Source organism: Accipiter gentilis, chromosome W, assembly GCF_929443795.1.
Source record: "Accipiter gentilis chromosome W, bAccGen1.1, whole genome shotgun sequence".
In the NCBI taxonomy this organism is placed as follows: domain Eukaryota; kingdom Metazoa; phylum Chordata; class Aves; order Accipitriformes; family Accipitridae; genus Astur; species Astur gentilis.
In genome coordinates, this window is record NC_064918.1 from 9,671,932 (window position 1) to 9,690,694 (window position 18,763).

Sequence of the window (18,763 nt, forward strand, 5' to 3'; positions counted from 1 at the left end):
CTACCAGACAACTAAGTGCACCGGGATGGCAAGCCTTGACAGCAATTGGACAAAAAATCACATCCTCCATGTCTGGCAGATACGTTCCTGATTTACCCATAAATTTGAAACCTTATGCTGAGATTGATATGGATCGGTTAACGCCATGGGACAGTAAGAATGCTTGGGTGTCACTAGCTAAAGCTATTAATCAAATCTCTTTTTGTGTGTCATTGGCATTACCTGAACAGTCTTTTATTCTTATGTGTTTTATTAGGTATAATGTTGTTTTTACTGTGTTTAATTAATTGTGTTCATAGATCTTTGCAAAGCGCAATACAGCAGGTGTTAAAATTTTACCTCAATCTATACACAAACAGATAAATTGGCTGAAGAAACATGCACAAAAGATCCAGCAAGAAACTAGTTGGTTTGATGGAGTGTTACAATCAATATTCGGTGGGATAACACCATGGCTAATGTCATTGATTAAGGAAGCCTTACGATGGTTGGGTATATTGATATTAATCTGTGTAATAGTTAAAATTGCGTATGGGTGCATGATAAAAGGAGTCTCAAAGCTGACACACCAAGCTCTACTCGCACAAAAAGAAAAAGGGGGAATTGTTGGGAAGTGGCTTGCTGAAAAAGGACATGGGTCTGTGGAAATGTTGTGCGAGCAGAGTTCTGTGTGAAAGAATGTCAGTTTGAGCAGCAAGACTAGGCCTTGGCCGAAAATAGCTGGCTTTACTGATATTGGGAGAAAAACAACAGCTGGTCTCGCTGTTATCAGGAGAAAGACAGGGACGGTGTGACCTTGGCATAACTTCACAAGTAACTTTTGAAGAAGTTCTCATGAGAAAGTTACTGAACACGCGTAGCTGCCAACCACAAGTGGGTGTGTTTTAGTAATGAATAAACATTAGCAATGTACCAATCATATTAGGACTAGTAGGCATAATTATCGCAAACGGTATAAATATGAGCTATCCGTGCAAATAGAGTTGAATCACTTCTATCACTCATATTGAGTCGACTTATGTGCATTCCTCCGCCGCTCGCAAATGGCGCCTGAACAGGGACCGAAAAAAGGGGAATTGGAGCGGCGGACACTGAGAAGCACCGGTAGCAGCGACCGGGGGGGCAAAAGATTAACCGAACACTGATCATCCTGGTTGGTGTGTTAATTCTCGTGCCTGGACCGTCCAAAAGGGGTTCGCCGTCAGAGAGGGCTACTGGAAAAAGGCTGCAAAGACTTTTTACTCGAGGTGCCTTAATCAAGGAGCATCAAGAAGCCGGCCGGCAATGGATCAAGAGGTAGCCCTAAAATTATTACAGCGCTTTTTAGAAAAGCGGGGGGTAAATTGTGTTAAGCAAGTTTCGGGATTTAAAGCAGCTTCTACAATGGAGCAAGGACAGAAACCTTTTAATGAGTGTGGGTACAGCTTTTGAGCTTAGTACCTGGGAAGCTATCGGAACCTCCCTATGGGATGAAATTAGTGACGGGTCTAAAGAAGTTAAAGGTCTTGCAACTTTATGGAAATTGATTAAGACAACTCTGCAAGAAATGAAAGCAGATCGTAAACTGTCTGCGTCTGCTTTTGCTGCTCTCTCTCTGCAACCGCAAGGGAAAGGGAAAAGCGGGGAGAAAAACATAATGCAGCAAGAGAGACTTTTTGGAGCTTGTTCGCCGGCTCCTGTGCCCTTGACTTCTGCTCCACTCCCTGGGACTGCCGATATTAATCAGCCATCTGACAGTTCCCAAGCCTCCCTAACCGTACGATTAAAGGAAACCCTACAGAATCAGGGGGTGAGTAAAAATCCGCCTACGAGAAAACAGCCCCCAGATACCACTGTTCAACATGAACAAATTATACCTAGCATATACCCTGATTCAAATAATGTAAACAAGGATTTGGCTACTCTAATAATAGAACAAAAAGAGACAATGTTAGAATTGTTAAAGGAAATGCGGAAAAGAGACGGGGGTAAATGTAGGCAACCATTGACGAAAAAAGCATATGAAAAAGCAGCAAATGCGATTGTAGAAAGTATGGACTCTTTTGCCAAAGTAGTGGGTAAGGTGGAAGAGAAATCCCCCAAGGATAAAATGCAGGAATTGATTGACTTGTATGTATAAAAAGGGGAAATAATGCCCAAAGAGGGAGAAAGATTTAAACGGAGACCTACAGTGGATTCAACCTTGTTGTGGTATTACAAATACAGACTTACAGCCGCTGCTGGATTTATTGCAGGGCAGCAATAGCTTAACTTCTACAAGACAACTAAGTGCACCGGGACGACAAGCCTTGGCAGCAATTGGGCAAAAAATCACATCATCCATGTCTGGCAGATACGTTCCTGATTTACCCATAAATTTGAAAACTTATGCTGAGATTGATATGGAACACACTGACTGTAGTAAGCAGCATGACAGTGACACTGGTGATTGATCCACATCGGTTAACACCATGGGACAGTAAGAATGTTTGGGTGTCACTAGCTAAAGCTATTAATCAAATCTCTTTTTCTGTGTCATTGGCATTACCTGAACAGTCTTTTATTCTTATGTATTTTATTAGGTATAATGTTGTTTTTACTATGTTTAATTAATTGTGTTCATAGATCTTTGCAAAGGGCAATACAGCAAGTATTAAAATTTTACAAAATAGAGCAGCTATTGATTTTCTGTTGTTGGTACAAGAACACGGGTGTGAAGATGTTGATGGGATGTGTTGCTTTAATTTAAGTGATCATACACAAAAGATCCAACAAGAAACTAGTTGGTTTGATGGGGTGTTACGTTCAATATTCGGCGGGATAATACCATGGCTAATGTCATTGATTAAGGAAGCCTTACGATGGTTAGGTATGTTGATATTGGTCTGTGTAATAGTCAGAATTGCGTATGGGTGCACAATAAGAGGAGTCTCAAAGCTGACCAACCAGGCTCTACTCGCACAAAAAGAAAAAGGGGGAATTGTTGGGAATTGGCTTCATGAGAAAGGACATGGGTCTATGGAAAAGCTGTGCGAGCAGAGTGGTGTGTGAAGGAATGTTAGCGTGAGTAGCAAGACTAGGCCTCGGCCAAAACTGCTGGTCTTGCTGATATCAGGAGAATGATAAGGACACTGTAACCTTGGCAGAGTTTCATAAACAACTTTGAGAAAGTTCTCATGAGAAAGTTGCGGAACATGCATAGCTGCGAACCACAAGTGTGTGTGTTTTAGTAATGAATAAACATTAGCAATGTACCAATCATAATAGGACTAGTAGGCATAATTATTGCAAACTGTATAAATATGAGCTATCCGTGCAAATAGAGTTGAATCACTTCTATCACTCATATTGAGTCAACTTATGTGCATTCCTCTGCCACTCGCAGGCACAAACTGGAGAAAAGACCTTACATATTGAGTGACATCTTCACACTTCTTTTGTAGTGCTGGGTGTGCCTAAAGAAATTAAGACGGACAACGGCCCAGCCTATGGTTCTACATGATTTGCTCGATTTTGTAATTTGTGGGGAATTCATCATGGTACCGGTATTCCACATCTTCCCACAGGACAGGCTATTGTCGAATGGGCCAACCAAACCCTAAAGAACATGCTGCAAAAACAAAAGGGGGGAACCCAGGGCTTACTCCCAGAGGAACGATTGGCCAAAGACTTATATGTGCTAAATTATCTTAGATTGACAGGTGATCACAAAGACCCACCAATGGTAGTGCATCATGTTCTTTTACAGGCAGAAAGGACGCAACAATGTACGGGAATCATGGTAATGTATAAGGACCCAGAATCCGGGAAATGGTGCGGATCAGCAGAAGTAAAACTTACTGGGAGATCCCGGCTAAGTGGGTCAAGCCATGGCTTCGCACTGATGCTGGACCCGGAATTGTCCCAATGGCGACTGGCACAGCACCGGTGGGTGCTGGAGCCACTGATCCAACAGATTCTGACTAATAGAGTATTACTAGCGGACACCGAGTCCTTCAGAGAGGTTTTTAGAACAGCGTGCCTTATTGTATATAGAACTTGCTTTAGGTAAAAAGTGTGTTAAGCATAATTTGATTAAACATAGTGTGATTATGGGAAGACAGTGTGGGGTAAATGTAAAAGTTAGTTAAAGCCAAAATTAGGGGTAAGGTCTATTTCCATTAATAACCTGGGAACGATGTTGATTGTGTTTCCACAGATACAGGCCCACGACGGACTCCTGTTCGATTTGCACGACCATCATCATCTGGAGCATCATAGATGATGTGGCAATTTGAATACTACCTCAGCCGAAAACTAATGTATAGGTCACCTTGGCTAACATAACAGGTCAAGATTCTCTGTGCATTGTAACTGTATCGTAAAGCCCATGAACCAATAGACAAGATGGCTATGACTCGTGCAGCGCACCTGGCCAGTGAGCACATGTGTCATAGATTGCAACCGAGGCGGACTTTTGGCACCCGCTGGCCACGTGTGCTAAAACCCGTTCCTCTGCAAATGTATAAACACCGGGATTTTCCGAAGAGCATTGGGATGGTGTACGGTGAGGCCATCGTTGCCTCTGTGGGGACGCCCACGGAAAGCTGGCACCTACCGATTGCTGGGCTGAGTTCGTGGAGCAAGATGACACAAGAATGTATGGATAGTTCATCGTCCTCATGGTCTGGGTCATTAGGGGTAATGGGTTGGCTCAAAGAATTATGGGCATTGTTGTAGTTATTGTGATTTTAGCTATTGTAATAATTTTACCTTGTTCAGCTTGTTAAGAATAATGGCATCCCAAGTGATTAAGCAAGCCTAGATTGCTCAAAAACAAAAGGGGGGAATTTTTGAGGATTTCTTGGCTGGGTGAGGGCATGTGAGCAATCCAGCCTTTAGCTGGGAACGAAGCATAAGTTTACAAAGTGCTGGAGCAGACAAGGACGCTGTGTCCTTGTACGCTGGGAAAAAGGAAGATAAGAAGAGCCTGACAAGCAACTCCTGGATGCCAAAGAATGAGATAAGTAACTGCTGGACACCTCGTGAAGAAGCTTGCACAGCCAATAGAGGATAAGATAGTGTCGCGTGAACCGGGGTATTGGACCAATTAGAGTATTGTATAAGGCGCGTGCACAAGCACATAAGGTATATAACTGTGCTAAAAGTTGTAGTAAATGGACTTCACTTGATCACATTGGTCTGTGTGTGATTTCCCCTGTGGATCCTCCGCAACATTCAATCAGAAAGTATTTTCAGTTAAGCAAACAACTAACCCCCAAACAAAATACCACCCCACTCTGATCAAGGAGAGGAGCATGAAAGCCACTTCAAGAGCTAGACCTGCATTAAGACCACATTTCTTCTTCAAGACAACAGCTGTCATTTATGAATTGTATTTCAAAAAACAATTTCTTTTTATCATCCATTTAGAGCCAAGATTGTCTGGTTAATATTTAACTATGGTACTCTTTTTCTTTTTTCTTTGTGATATCCCATTGTATTGCTCCTCTAGGCAATCTGTAGTCTCCTAGTTCCTTTAAAGCTGAAGTTTTATCTTCTCAGGATAGGCTGCTTCTGCCACTGAAGAAAATGGTAAAATTTCCTGAAACCTGAGATTGAATGCCTTTCTATATAACTGTATAGCACCTTTCTGGATTAGACTTTATGAAATACCACATTTGATTGACTTTTCTGATTTGCCCCTACATTTATTTTGTATTATCTATGCAAAACACAGTATAATAACAAAAATATGGTAATATTCTGGCAATATGCTTTCTCTTAAAATGTTGCAACTATGGCATGTATGTAAAAAACCCCAACAACTTGCAAAAGAAAATCAAATACAGTAACTAGGCAGAATCAACCCATGCTTTTATTTCCATATATAAAAATTACATATGAAGGTATTGATGTACAGTACTATCCCATAGGCTGTAAGAGAGGTTAAGAAACTAGTGAAAGAATTGTCATGTGCAATGTTCACACAATTTGCCACTCTCAAGACATACCCAAAGGAAAAATCAAATTAAAACAATAAAAAAAATTGTTCAGGATTTCTGTCATTATAGCGCCCCTTTTATACTGTTTAAAACAAAAGCAATTGATTTCCTTTGTGCCAGGGCTGCTAAAATCTACAGTTTGTGTCAAAAAGGAGTCTGTTTTTCCTTGAAAAAGAATCTCTCCTTTCACTGAGAAGTCGCATGCTACAAGGGCTGGGCATCACTTGAATGGAGGAGAGGTATTTACCTTGCTCTGGCAAATTCATTGCTATCAGTTCTAAGTAGTCTGGAGCAACATGATAGTCAAACAGCAAGAGATACTCAGAGTCCAACCTGCAAATCTAATACTAGTTTTATTAAACGATCTAAAGGTTTACCACTCTCCTGTAGATCTAGTGCATTATGCTATACATACCTGTATAAAGCCTTAGATATATCTATACAAAATAAATGCTTTGGTTGCTTATAACACTAATATTAGTGTTGGAAAGCATTTCCAAGATTAAAGTTGTCTTTTGTCCTACTTTATGGATTCTGCTTATACAATGATAATTTGTGCTACTAAATAAAGAAGGGATATTAAAGACGATTGTAACAGAAGTGTATGAGTTATACTCTTTTAATTCCAATTATTCCATTTTCTAATATGCTTTAAAATAAAATGCTTATTAGAGATGCTTTCCAAAGCTGTTTCAGTACAATTCAGTACTGAAACACAGCATCAATTTTTTTTAGGAGCAAATAATGGCTGCAATAATCCCTGATGATAGCCTGTAAAAAGATAATCAGAGAGGCAATACAATTATATTGCTAGAAGTCTGGAAAAGCTTGAACTTCCAGTAGGGTCATGAATGAAAGTTCATTGTAGTATCATGCATACTAGCTTGTACTAGTAACCCCATCAGTTAGCAATTAAAAATATGGTAGAAATGCCCAGCCTTTGCCCCATAGCTACCTTAGTTTCAAATGCAGCAAAACAGAAGAAAATATTGTTTAAAGTTAAGGCACAGCCCTGGGACCAAGACCTGCAGCTTTTTTTTAATGGATATATCTGTATGTATTTTATACTTTTCTTGAATCTTCCATAAACAAGCTCTAAGGTGACATAGAATATATTACAGAAGAAAAAATGCACAAGGAATATGTATACACAATAATCATTCTCTCACCAAGAGTTTCCAAATATAGCAACACCACCCTGACAAGGATGATGTTAATAAGAACCGATAATTTACAATTAACATTACAGTATGTACATTACAAAAAATACATGGTTGTAAACAAAGAAGACTGTATTACAGGTAAGGTCATTTGGTGAGAAAAATGCATGGAACAAATAAAATAAATAATGCATTTGAAAAGAACTGTGAAAATTTCTGTAAATTCCATTTTATTCAAGTTTTTTAAACTTCCGAATGCTATTTGTTCTATCTGTATTCTTTCATTATTGTTTTTTAACAATTACGCAAAACAATTTAAGAATTCAAATACAGCATTATTGAGTACACTAACTTGCAAGCTAAAGTGTACTGTTATAAGCAATGTGAATTTTCTTTTTTTCCCCACTCAATACCCAACTCATTGCATTTTCTTATGGCAAAAATATTCAGAAGACATAAAGCCACTTGTAAATTGTATTGTTTTAAAACAGTGTGCAATGCTAAAACACATTTTGGCAAAAGAGGAAAAAAAAAGATTGTACAGTGCATTATATCCCTGGCTCTAAGAAATTATATAAATTTCTGTTATTTGATTGTCCACATATATGGGTGTGTATCTCACAATATGGTGTTATTCTCTTAATTTACTTTCAATTAGTGCAGATATAAAACCTTTTCAGGTCCCTATTGGTTATTTTGGAATTTATATTGCTTTTCCATTATTAAGGTTCCAGGCACTCTTGGAGATTGAAAGGATTTTTAGATGGATCAGTTTCAGGAAGAAATGATGAAGAACAAAACAAATAAACAAACAAAAGAGTCAAAAACTGGACACCCCCCCCCCCCATGAGTCCATGAGTTCTCTTCATTCTCTTTCCTCCTTTAGCATCTTCCGTGCTAAGGCCCTGTGATGGCTGAAGGTAGAGAAAACTATGACCTGGATATAGAAGAATGCAAAATGCATTTAAAAGCTGCATTATTAGCCAATCATTTTTAAACAGGTTTTTATTCATATCTGCAAATTTACCCAGCTGAACCCAGGACACTTAAAAAACCCCCTGTATTCATATCTGCAAATTTACTGCATAATTAATCCAAACAGGAAATGGCTGTTTCTGTTTTCTTTTGTTAAGAAAGCATCTTGTTATCGTCATTTTACCAGAATTTTACAGAGTGAGAGTCTTCTAACTTCCCTAGGCAACTATTTCCCATCTTCTATGCTCAAAACTACAATTTTAATGAAGGGTAAAGCGGAGTAGATAAAAGTCCTTCTTTCGTGTGACCAAACAACAGGACTGGAAAATGACAAATATGAATTTCTACCTCCCTTTAACTTTCCAAGTTACAGAAGCTTTCAATACCAATTAAACTGAAAAGCAGGATTCCCTCAGCACAAGCTGGACAAAGGATGAAAAGATCTGACATTGAAATAATGTGGAATAAACTACAACTCTCATGATGCATTGCTCATTTACTTAAAAACATAAAAAGAAAAGACTGATCTGGCTCTTCTTGCAACAAAAACATGAAAAAATAATGCTAATCATTATTTTTATGTTGTATACATCTCAGATTAGCAAACGGTTTAACTAGATAGCTGACAGATAAAAAGTCATTAAGAGAGTCAAAATTGGAAATATTACACTAATGCTTTTTTCACCAAAATAAATATTCCATACATTGTATTAGCCTGTTCTGATTTAGCAGTCTATAGCTCCCAGCCAAAAATGGTCTGGAAACCATGTTTCAGAGGGACGAATTTTATTAATATAGCAGAAGAGCTGCTTTTGTATTAAAAAGACAATTCATTACCTTTCTTACAGGCTCTAGTCCTGCAAATTCTAATCTTAGTGGTCCAGTTGGTTTCACTGGGACCACTTCTGGTAGTAAGACAGAATTGGCAGGATCAGGCCACTATGAGGACAAAAGCACAATGTAAGTTCCTCTAATATGTTTGGGAAAATTATGATGAAAACAAACAAACAAAAGTCATCATAATGAAAGAGTTTTATGTAACATAAAGGATATTCATGGAACTCACCAATATATAAAATCATAGACTTTTACAGCTCAATATTACCATGAGATTCTAAGGTGCAAAAAAAGAAGGAAAGGGAAAAAAACCCTATAAGTATTATCCAGTGTAGCACAGATTTGTACTGAAAACTTGCAAGTTACTCTTTGGAAAAAAAATAACCAGTGGCAGATGAAGTCTGAAAGTGTTTTTCTTTAGATATAATACCTCAATACATTTAATAATAAAAGTAAGCTCTACAAAAGATCTCTCTTTTACATATTATACAAAATGTAGAGGTTAGTGCAACTCAGTGGGTCACACTTTTTTCAGTCACATATCAGGAAGACTTAAAATTAGAAAATTATGCAATTTCCACAGCTCATCTTCCTATTGGTAACAGATTAATGTTGTGTCCCATCATTTATGTGCATTCGTTTTCCATTAGGAACCTCAGTTTATTTTCTGTCTGTTTCCTCTGATGATGAACATTATCCAATGCTTTGCTTGTGAAATAAAATTAATTCAAAAACTATCAAAGCATATCAGCATTCGGTTGGTAGGTGGTACTCCTCTGAAAACATTTGCTTTATTTAATCAGATCTGCCAAATGGAGAGCTTATTAAAATGTAGTTTATGGATGTTCTCCCCTCTGCTTTCTGATGCCATGGATGTGAAAATTCTGGTTACAATATTCCTGAGTGCCAAATTGAGTCATCAAGGTCAGTTTTGATTGACAAACATCCTGGCAGATGACAGTGAGTTGTGACCATGATTGTAGCATATGACGTACACTTTGGAAACCATTACCTAATAAAAAACCCAACCCAACAAAAAAAAAAAAACAAACAAAAAAAACCCCAACCCAAAAAGAAAGGGAGAGGGAAAGAGAGAAAGAGACTGCGTCTTAATTGTTACATGTCAGGAGAATGGTCTTCTACCACACAAGGTTCTGTCTGGTTCTCCTCCTCTTCTACTTCTTCCCCTACTTGCTCATTAAGAGGAATTTCAGTGGATTCTGAATCCTGGGTGCAAAGCGTCTTGGAGTCACTGCAGCTGGTGTCTTCTTCTACTTGACTTCCACTGTCCTTTTCAGTGTCTGACTCACCGTCTTCCTCAAGTGTTAGTTCAAACTGGAATTTTTCAGTTTGGCCCTGCCTACCCTCTTCCTGGTCATCAGGTGCAGGAGAGGGGCTTTGAGGGATTGTGCTCTGGTACCATTCTCGATTGTCCTCCAGTGTATCTAAGATATCCTGGGCATCTGGGTGAACAAGATCTGCCCATGTCTCCCACAGAGGATGAACAATGTAGTCTATAAAACCCACCTGTTTCAAGTAATACAAAATTAGGATGAGCTCTTATTCACAAAGAAATAAACAACTATGCCTGTAAGTTACGCAATGTCTGAGAAAGATAATGCTAGTAAGAGACACTAGACATGCTACCCTTAAGGTGGTTAAAAGGAACCCATGCTGTTCTATGTAGTAAATAGGGTCTTTTACATTTCAAAAGTCTGATTCAGGATATTGGATAAGCACTTGGAAAAGATTTGTTTTCAAATGAAATGTTTATTCCAAACAACTCCACTGCATCTAGTGAGCCAAACAGCTGCTTTATATTTAATTCTGCTTTTGAAGGAAACCCTACTAAGCAGCTGTACAATACTCTCTTCTGAAGCATATGCTTCATTGCAGATCACTACAGTGATGGAATCCCTTCAGCAAACACACTGCCATGTGCTATGTTTTCACAGTAAGAATCTCAGCTCCCCTCACTTACTACTCAGAAGCTGAATTAATAAACTAGGAGGAAATAAAGGAAATAAATAGTGCATTCAGAAATTCATCAAAGCATAAAGAATGACTATGGACCACCCTTTTCTGTTAAAATGTCATACTGTTTTATTTAAGTGCCTACTCAAATCAATTACCTGTGATTTTTCTACAGATGCATTGTGCTTATCACACATGGGACTTATCTCCATTCCCCTCTCTCTTTCCCGATCTCCTTGACGGAAAAATTCCTCCATTATTCTGTCTGTCCATTGGCGGTAGAGATGAAGTGGCTTGGTTGGATTGCTTAGATCTGCACAGTGCACCATATTCTGAAGAACCTAAAACAGATTGAACAACTACGGTGTTATTACACTGGAGAAAACCAGCTCCTTTTCAATTTACACTTTTGGTGGCTGTGAAACAGAATCTTGAAAATACATGTAGTGCAAGATTTATTCTAAACAGCAAAAACTTATGTGCTTGGGTGTTTTTCTCACTTGCAATAATAGCCATGAATTACATTGCTTCAGCTGCTTTGCATGTATAAGAGACAGAAAATATTTGAGAGAAAGACCAATCAGGTGCTGATAATTTGAAGGGAAGGCCAAAGCCACATTCAGTCCAGAAGTACTTTACCACCCCATTACTCTCTCAGAGAGTCACTCAGTACCTAACAATATGTCACAGGTAGGAAACATGAGGGAGAAGAGGGAAGGGAGTGAGTCATTGTGTGAGAATGGACAGCTGATCTAACCCATGCTGGAGAATGGGCAGGCCAATGTTATTAAGGATGTAAGTCAATACAAGTGGCTGTTTGCAGATGAATTTTCTTACCTGAATCCTGTCTGAATAGTTATCAAGAAGTAGGACACCAGAACTTGTCACTTTTTTGGTTTCAACCATAGTTTTTAAATCAGCCAATAGATTCATATGCTTAGACATGTCTGTTGCAAGTACCTTGAAAGAAACAAATGAATAAATGAATATTATGTAAATTATTCTAATGATTTTTAAAAAATCTTTGAACACAGAAATAAACAGTTCTGGGGGGAGCCCATAACTCCTGTATCTAAATACACTATAAAAGTCTGAGTCCCATATGTCATTAGTGTCCAAAACAATAAGTTTTCATTTTGATTAGTTTAAGAATACAACAAAATGATTGTCCAGAATTGTTCAGAAAGATCTGATCAGCCTAAGCTCATCATCATTTCAGTAGCAAATTTCTAACTGTGATGGTGAAATGGCATACACGTCAGTATGAAAACAGCTTGAAGGAGGATTGTATACCTTCCAAAAATGTATAGATAGTTATTGAAACTGAAAAGAACCCACTATTCATGTTTGGACAATACACAATAAAACTTCAAACTTTTACTTCATTGGTTATGGGTCTAATGACATGTAATTTATCATAAAATGTTTCAGTGCTTTATTATTCAATTTGCTAACACTATGGAAGAAGGACTCTCAAGCAGAACTCACAATGTCAATGACCATTTTCCTCAATGATTGCCTCTGTTTCTTGGTCAAATTCTGGAAAATGTCACAATTTTCTTCCTGCAGCAGCTTGAAGCCCACAGCTAAGTGATGATTCTCCAGTACTGATGAGTCATTGTACATCAAGGCGAGTTCAGAATCTGCAATAACAGTCACAGGGCAGAACGTTACTAAAGCCTGTGCTTCTACCAAATCCCTTATGATTTTTCAAATTCATTACATTCATAACAAGATTTGCAGATGAACTTTTAGAAACAGAGTTGCTGTAGTTCACACACCATCAAAAGTTACAAAATTAATTTAACAAAACAAGGCAAAGTATGTCAAGGAAAATAAAAAACCAGCTTTGCAGTGAAGCATGTATACATACCTTGAGTGGCAAGTTAGGAAAAATACAATTAAGATATTTTTCAGAATACATTTTCATATCTGCATGAGGTCACATGGAAAATATATGCATAAACACACCTAAATTAAAACACATAATGATGATTTCTCTTCTCATCCCTCCCTCCCACCACAACTACTAAAATTCAATTGTTTAAGTCAAGTTGCACCTATCCAGTACTCAGACCTGGGAATACACAGCTGAGGCTTTGCTGCAGGTCAGACAGAGAGCACACATCTTGGTTTTCAAACCATGCCCTTCTGCAGTTAGCTAAGGTATTCAGATACCTAGCCAATTAGGCCTAGGGGTCATTAGTCCATGACAATAGGATGTTTTGAGAGGAGACTGGTCTGACCCTAACAGCTATGCTTCTGGTCTTTTTCTTGTGTCCTGGTTTCAGCTGGGATAGAGTTAATTATCTTCCTAGTAGCTGGTACAGTGATATGTTTTTGAATTAGGTATGAGAAGAATGTTGATAACACACTGATGTTTTCAGTTGTTGCTAAGTAACATTTAGTCTAAAGTCAAGGATTTTTCAGCTTCTCATGCCCAGCCAGCAAGAAGGCTGGAGGGGCACAAGAAGTTGGGAAGGGACACAGCCAGGGCAGCTGACCTAAAGTGGCCAAATGGGTATTCCGTACCATGGCATGTCATGCCCAGTATATAAACTGGGGGAGTGGGGGTGGGGGGATCGCCACTCAGGGAATAACTGGGTGTTGGTCGGCAGGTGGTGAACAATTGCACTGTGCATCACTTGTATATTCCAATCTTTTTATTATTACTATTGTCATTTTATTAGTGTTACCATTATCATTATTAGTTTTTTCCTTTCTGTTCTATTAAACTGTTCTTATCTCAACCCACAAGTTTTACTTTTTTTTTCCCCGATTCCCTCCCTCATCCCAATGGGGGGGGGGAATTGAGTGAGCGGCTTCGTGGTGCTTAGTTGCTGGCTGGGGTTAAACCACGACATCTTGGAAGGTCATGTGGCTTGAAAATGCAAGCAGTGGCCTTGCCTACTGCCTCGTACTTGAGCGTGATCAATGCCTGATGCTGTAATGCTGCCTTCTCTAACAAAAGTATTCTTAACTTGGTCACTCCATATGGCTGCGAGAATAACATAGACTTTCCTAGCAATGCCTGTACTAAGGCACTCACACAAGGTCTGCATTTGTCTGCTTAGGCCCACTGAACAGCCAGCTTTGACAAATAAAAGCAGTTACAATTTTCTGCACAGTTTTAGATTCTACCCAGGGATACTGCACAATCAGCTTGCGTATGTTTTAAGACACAGCTTGCAAATGAATCTGTAATCAGAAATGAATAGTTTTTATGCGATCACACTTGTCGTGTGCTGATATTAATTTCTATTTATTACAGCTGTTCTATCCTAAATTTAACCATATGTAAGTCTATTCTAGTCTTTGTCTTTATCTTCACAGCAGCTTTGTTTTAAAATCCCTCTAGCTCAATGGGGTGCCTATAAAAGCTCTGTTCTTCAGATTTCATTAGCCTCATTATGCATTCTCCTGCTGTTTTCCTCTCCTGTCTTGAATACATCCATCTTGTGAATCAGGAAACCCTTCCTCTACCTTTCCTTATCCTGATGGCAGCAAAACCATATTAGAAAAGAAAAATAAAGTGAGTTTGTCAAATGATCTCTTTCATCTTTCACAGAACATTTACAAAGCTTGCCTACTTGTTATTTTTCTTACAAATACAACAGGCACTGGTTTATTTTCCTTTAAAACAGCCTTCTAACGAGCCCCAACTGCAAAACACTCAGCATTGCCAAACTACTTTGGAAGAGCTGGATCTACAGACAGAGCTAAAATGTGCTCAACTTTGTAACGGAGGTGGAAATGGAAGAAAGTTCCCCCTTGGTAACCTCTATAACACATTATAAGCTTCAAGAGTATTTGTCTGGAAGGACAGAGGTACAATGATCAAATAACTATTTCCTCTGATGCTAACACAATCCATATTTATTTGGTCTTTAATAGCATTCAGGAGGGATCAGATTTTTAGACAACTGTGTAAACAGACTTTAAAACCTGAAATAGGGAAATAATATTCAGAAATATCGCATGAGTAATTATAAAGAATAAGCTGAAATATGGCACATGTGTACATACTTTAAGTAAGTGTAAGTCTATTATGCTTTTAAAAAATGTATTCTTACACTTCCTAGTGAAATGTTAATACATTGTAAGGTTCATTGGAAAACGTAAAACTAGATGGAAGCAAATGATCTTCTAGAGGTTAGAAAAAATCTGGGATTTGAGAGACTTCATGTGTGACTTTTGTACAAGCCATGTGGACATTGATTCTTAAGCTCTCATTGAAAATGATAGGTATTAGGTAGCTAAATAAATCTAAATTAGATGGGTTTTATCTCTGTCTCTGTCCCTACAGTTTCTTCTTTGTATACATAACTCAAAAGGGATAAAATCCTTTTGTCTCTTTTCACCTTGGCAACAGCAGTTCCAATTAGTGATGTTATTTGATTGACATGGAAGCCTCCTCTATCAAAAGCTGAATTGAGAAGAACAAGACATTTCTTCTAAACCACTAAATAAGCAGCATAATAATCACTCCTAACATAGCTGAATTTCAACTATCTGCCTAAAAGCAAAAGCTTTATGTATCACTACTTCAACTAGCCACTCATCCTGCTTAAACCTGAACAACTCAGTGGTTTCCTCATAGCACCTCAGAGCCACCAATATATCCTGTTATTCAATTTCTGATTAAACAAACAAATAAAAACTTTACTTACATATGCCTACTCTTAAGAATTTGGGTATTACACACTGTTTTGTGCACAAAGCTTGATTCATTCTCTTCCTATACCACACTGCTGAACTGTACTGGTTACCAATACAGCACCAGAAATCTAGAGTCAATCCCAATCCTCCTCCTTTGCAGATGAGTCACCAAATTCACTACAGGGTAGCCCTCAGGCCATTAAGGCAAATAAAATTAGATGCAGGCTAGACTGGAGTGGGGGTCTTATTTGAACGTACAGCAGCAATGAGTCAGAACAGGCGCTCCCTTCTTCAAACTATACTGCTGATATGTGGTCATATTATTTTAGCACCAGTGCAATAGAATCACTTGAGTGCAGAAATGACAGCATCTATAAATGTGCAACCAGATGGGTCAAATATGCAACATATTGCAAATATGCAATATGTTTCTATTTTTGTAGCTTTTTTTTCTTATGTGCTTGGATTCTTAGTATTATTTCAACTTCTGTACTTCTGGGTCAGGTATTGTAAAAGGAGAAGTCATCAGATGGCAAAAGAAATAACACTGTATGACAGAACTTGCACTAACTTACAATGTGCTACTCATAATAAATAGTAACATACACCATGGAAATCAAAGCAGATTACATTGGGGCAATAAGTCATTCAGTAAATGTGTCATGATCAGGTTCAACGAAGCTAATAGTGTTTTTCTTCTAGTAGAAGATTAAAGAGGGAGAAGTGGTTCATGCAATGCTGCAGAGAACAGCCTTGAGGAAGAACAAGTACCCCAGGTTTCAAATTCAGAGATGGCATTAGGGTCTCATTTCATTAGGGCTTTTTCCTCCACTCATGGAGTGCCAGCAAGAGACTCACAAAAAAAGAGAAGAGGTTTGCCATAGCCTGCAGGGACAGGCTGAGAAAATTCAGTCCAAGAGGCATGAGTATGCAGAGATGAGAAAACAAGTACAGCAGCCAGGGAGAGACGGGCCTTCCAATCTGCTAAAAAGAAACTTGTTTTCTAAATTTCTTAAAAATGTATGGCTATCCTTGGTCATAACATATGCTTCCAATATAAACACAGAAACTATTGTCTTCCTTTTTTTGATATTTTATTTAATCTTCCTTCATTTTTCTCCTACAACTTTATTTATTTATTTAATGTAAAGCAACTAACTTCCAGGAAAGAGACCACATCCAATACATTGAAACAATGCCAGGATTATAGTTCATGTCTTAGTAATTTTTGCTAGAGGGTACTACGTATATTATTTCTAAAGTTTCAAGCAATGCAAAATAATATCCAGTTAAAAATACAAACACCTATCCATTTACTGAGAAAAGGTACAGATAAAAGCAAACAAGTAATGAACTGCATATTTTTCAGGTGCTATGTGCAGATCTTGCAGCAAATTTTTGAGAAAAAACACTGAACATCAAACTTACTTGTGTTGATAAGAAACTGGTTTGAAACCCCAGGATGATCTACATCATGTATTGCACTGGCAAAAATTGCTGCAAGAATCTCCAAATCAGTAAACACTGCCTAGAAAATCATGAAACAGAAATGATAATCACTAATCAATGAAAAAATGTTTTCAAAAAAAGGACTCTACCTTGAATCTAGATCTGAACAAGCAAAACACATTTGGAATGTATCAGGGATCTTAAGAGATTTTACACATAGACTATTATAACCTTTTGTAAAATTGTCAGTTACGTAGAATTTCATAAATATTTCAAGTTTGGCCATCAAAGTAAAACTATCCTTACTTCACACTGACAGCATCACTAAATTCAGTAACAGCTGAAGGTTTTTTTCAGCTTCAGTCTGTAAATAAATTCACTTTTATTAGATCAAGTACAGATTTAGGTTTCTAACCTACAGAACAAATTGAAGTTAAAAATTTCAGTGTGATTCCTACATATCATGGTATCATGTTACATCTGACATGTCTACATTGCACAATGAACACATTGTCCTGTATTTGAAAGATGCACATCTCCTAAATGATGCTAAAGGAAAGGGTGACAGACTACAAGGCATCTTACTTAACATTTACTGATTTTTCTTCTGTATGAGATTATTAGGAAAATAGGAAGAGAAAACTGCAAGGGACCTGGCGTGTCACAAAGTCCAGTCCCCTGTTGTCACAAGCACCCACATTATATAATTGCTTTCATAACTGATCAAGAACAGCTCAGAAGTGTGTAGGTCAGCAGTGGCACCAGGTGGATATTGCTATTTTACTGGCTAAAGCTCCGCTGAGAACAAGGCCATGAAAAACAGTTGATCTGGAAAAAAAACCCAAAAATGCTACTATCAGTTCAGCTGTTTGGTGAAGCTAGTGGTGATTTAAGAACATAATCTGATCTTTCTTCTTGAGATAAAGAAAATATTTCCCAAGAGAATTCCTCAGTCTTTTGAGGATCACGACCTACCAATATTCTTAAGGTCCACTTATAACCCTCTCATTAAGGAGAAGGTAAAGCAGAAGCATTCAGTAACATAAAAGATTGGTGATTATGAAAAACACTCAAAATGCAGGTGTGTCCCCCTTGAAAATGAGGGCAAATCCTTCTGAACTACTAAATTTTCAACTACTTGCTTTATCTGTCTTTTTCCAACAATTTACTGGGATATGTCAATGTTTGCTATACTAAAGGCTGAATTTTGCTTAAAAAGGGGAAAGTAATCTCTATCTTTCACTTCCTTTCACTTCACAAGCACTTTCAACAAGAGAATTCCTCAGAAAAGAACATATGAAATGTTATTGTTTTCCAGATAATTTTGAAACATTTATTAAAAAATACTGAGATAGTCCAGTGAAAATTTAGTACATGTTCTACTCTCCCTGAGAAACAAACACAAAAGTATCTTTTCAGGATCAGAATGAATATGAACAAGGAAAAAAAAAACCCCAACCAACAAATGGCTCTATTGAGGGAATCCCATTTTATCACTATCTTTCCTAAGCAATTCCACTAACTGTGGTTAGTGAGAGTCCCACATGGGAAATAATGAGAACAGGATGTAGTATTAATAATGAGATGGTGGAAACAAGTTATGCATTGTGTTACAATGAAAAAGGTTATGACAGCACAAATCTGCAAGTATAAAACCATGATTTAAAAGAAAAAGATGTGACATTTTCTGTGTAATATTTACATGTAAGTAAACTTTGATCCTTCACAAAATATCTTTAAAAGAGC

The 18,763-nt window shown here is 37.8% G+C and overlaps 1 protein-coding gene across 1 annotated transcript in view; it reads right to left on the reverse strand.

Annotated features, from left to right (window-relative positions):
- Positions 1–9,220: 9,220 nt before the first annotated feature.
- LOC126035403 (cAMP-specific 3',5'-cyclic phosphodiesterase 4D-like) overlaps positions 9,221–18,763 on the reverse strand; it is a 115,792-nt gene continuing 106,249 nt past the window's right edge. Inside the window, exons 6-10 of the mRNA XM_049793966.1 lie at positions 16,997–17,096; positions 12,398–12,552; positions 11,747–11,869; positions 11,068–11,250; positions 9,221–10,462 (exon numbers count right to left, since the gene is read on the reverse strand). Coding sequence (XP_049649923.1) covers positions 10,052–10,462; positions 11,068–11,250; positions 11,747–11,869; positions 12,398–12,552; positions 16,997–17,096 — 972 coding nt within the window. The 3' untranslated portion in view covers positions 9,221–10,051. The remainder of the gene's footprint in view (positions 10,463–11,067; positions 11,251–11,746; positions 11,870–12,397; positions 12,553–16,996; positions 17,097–18,763) is intronic.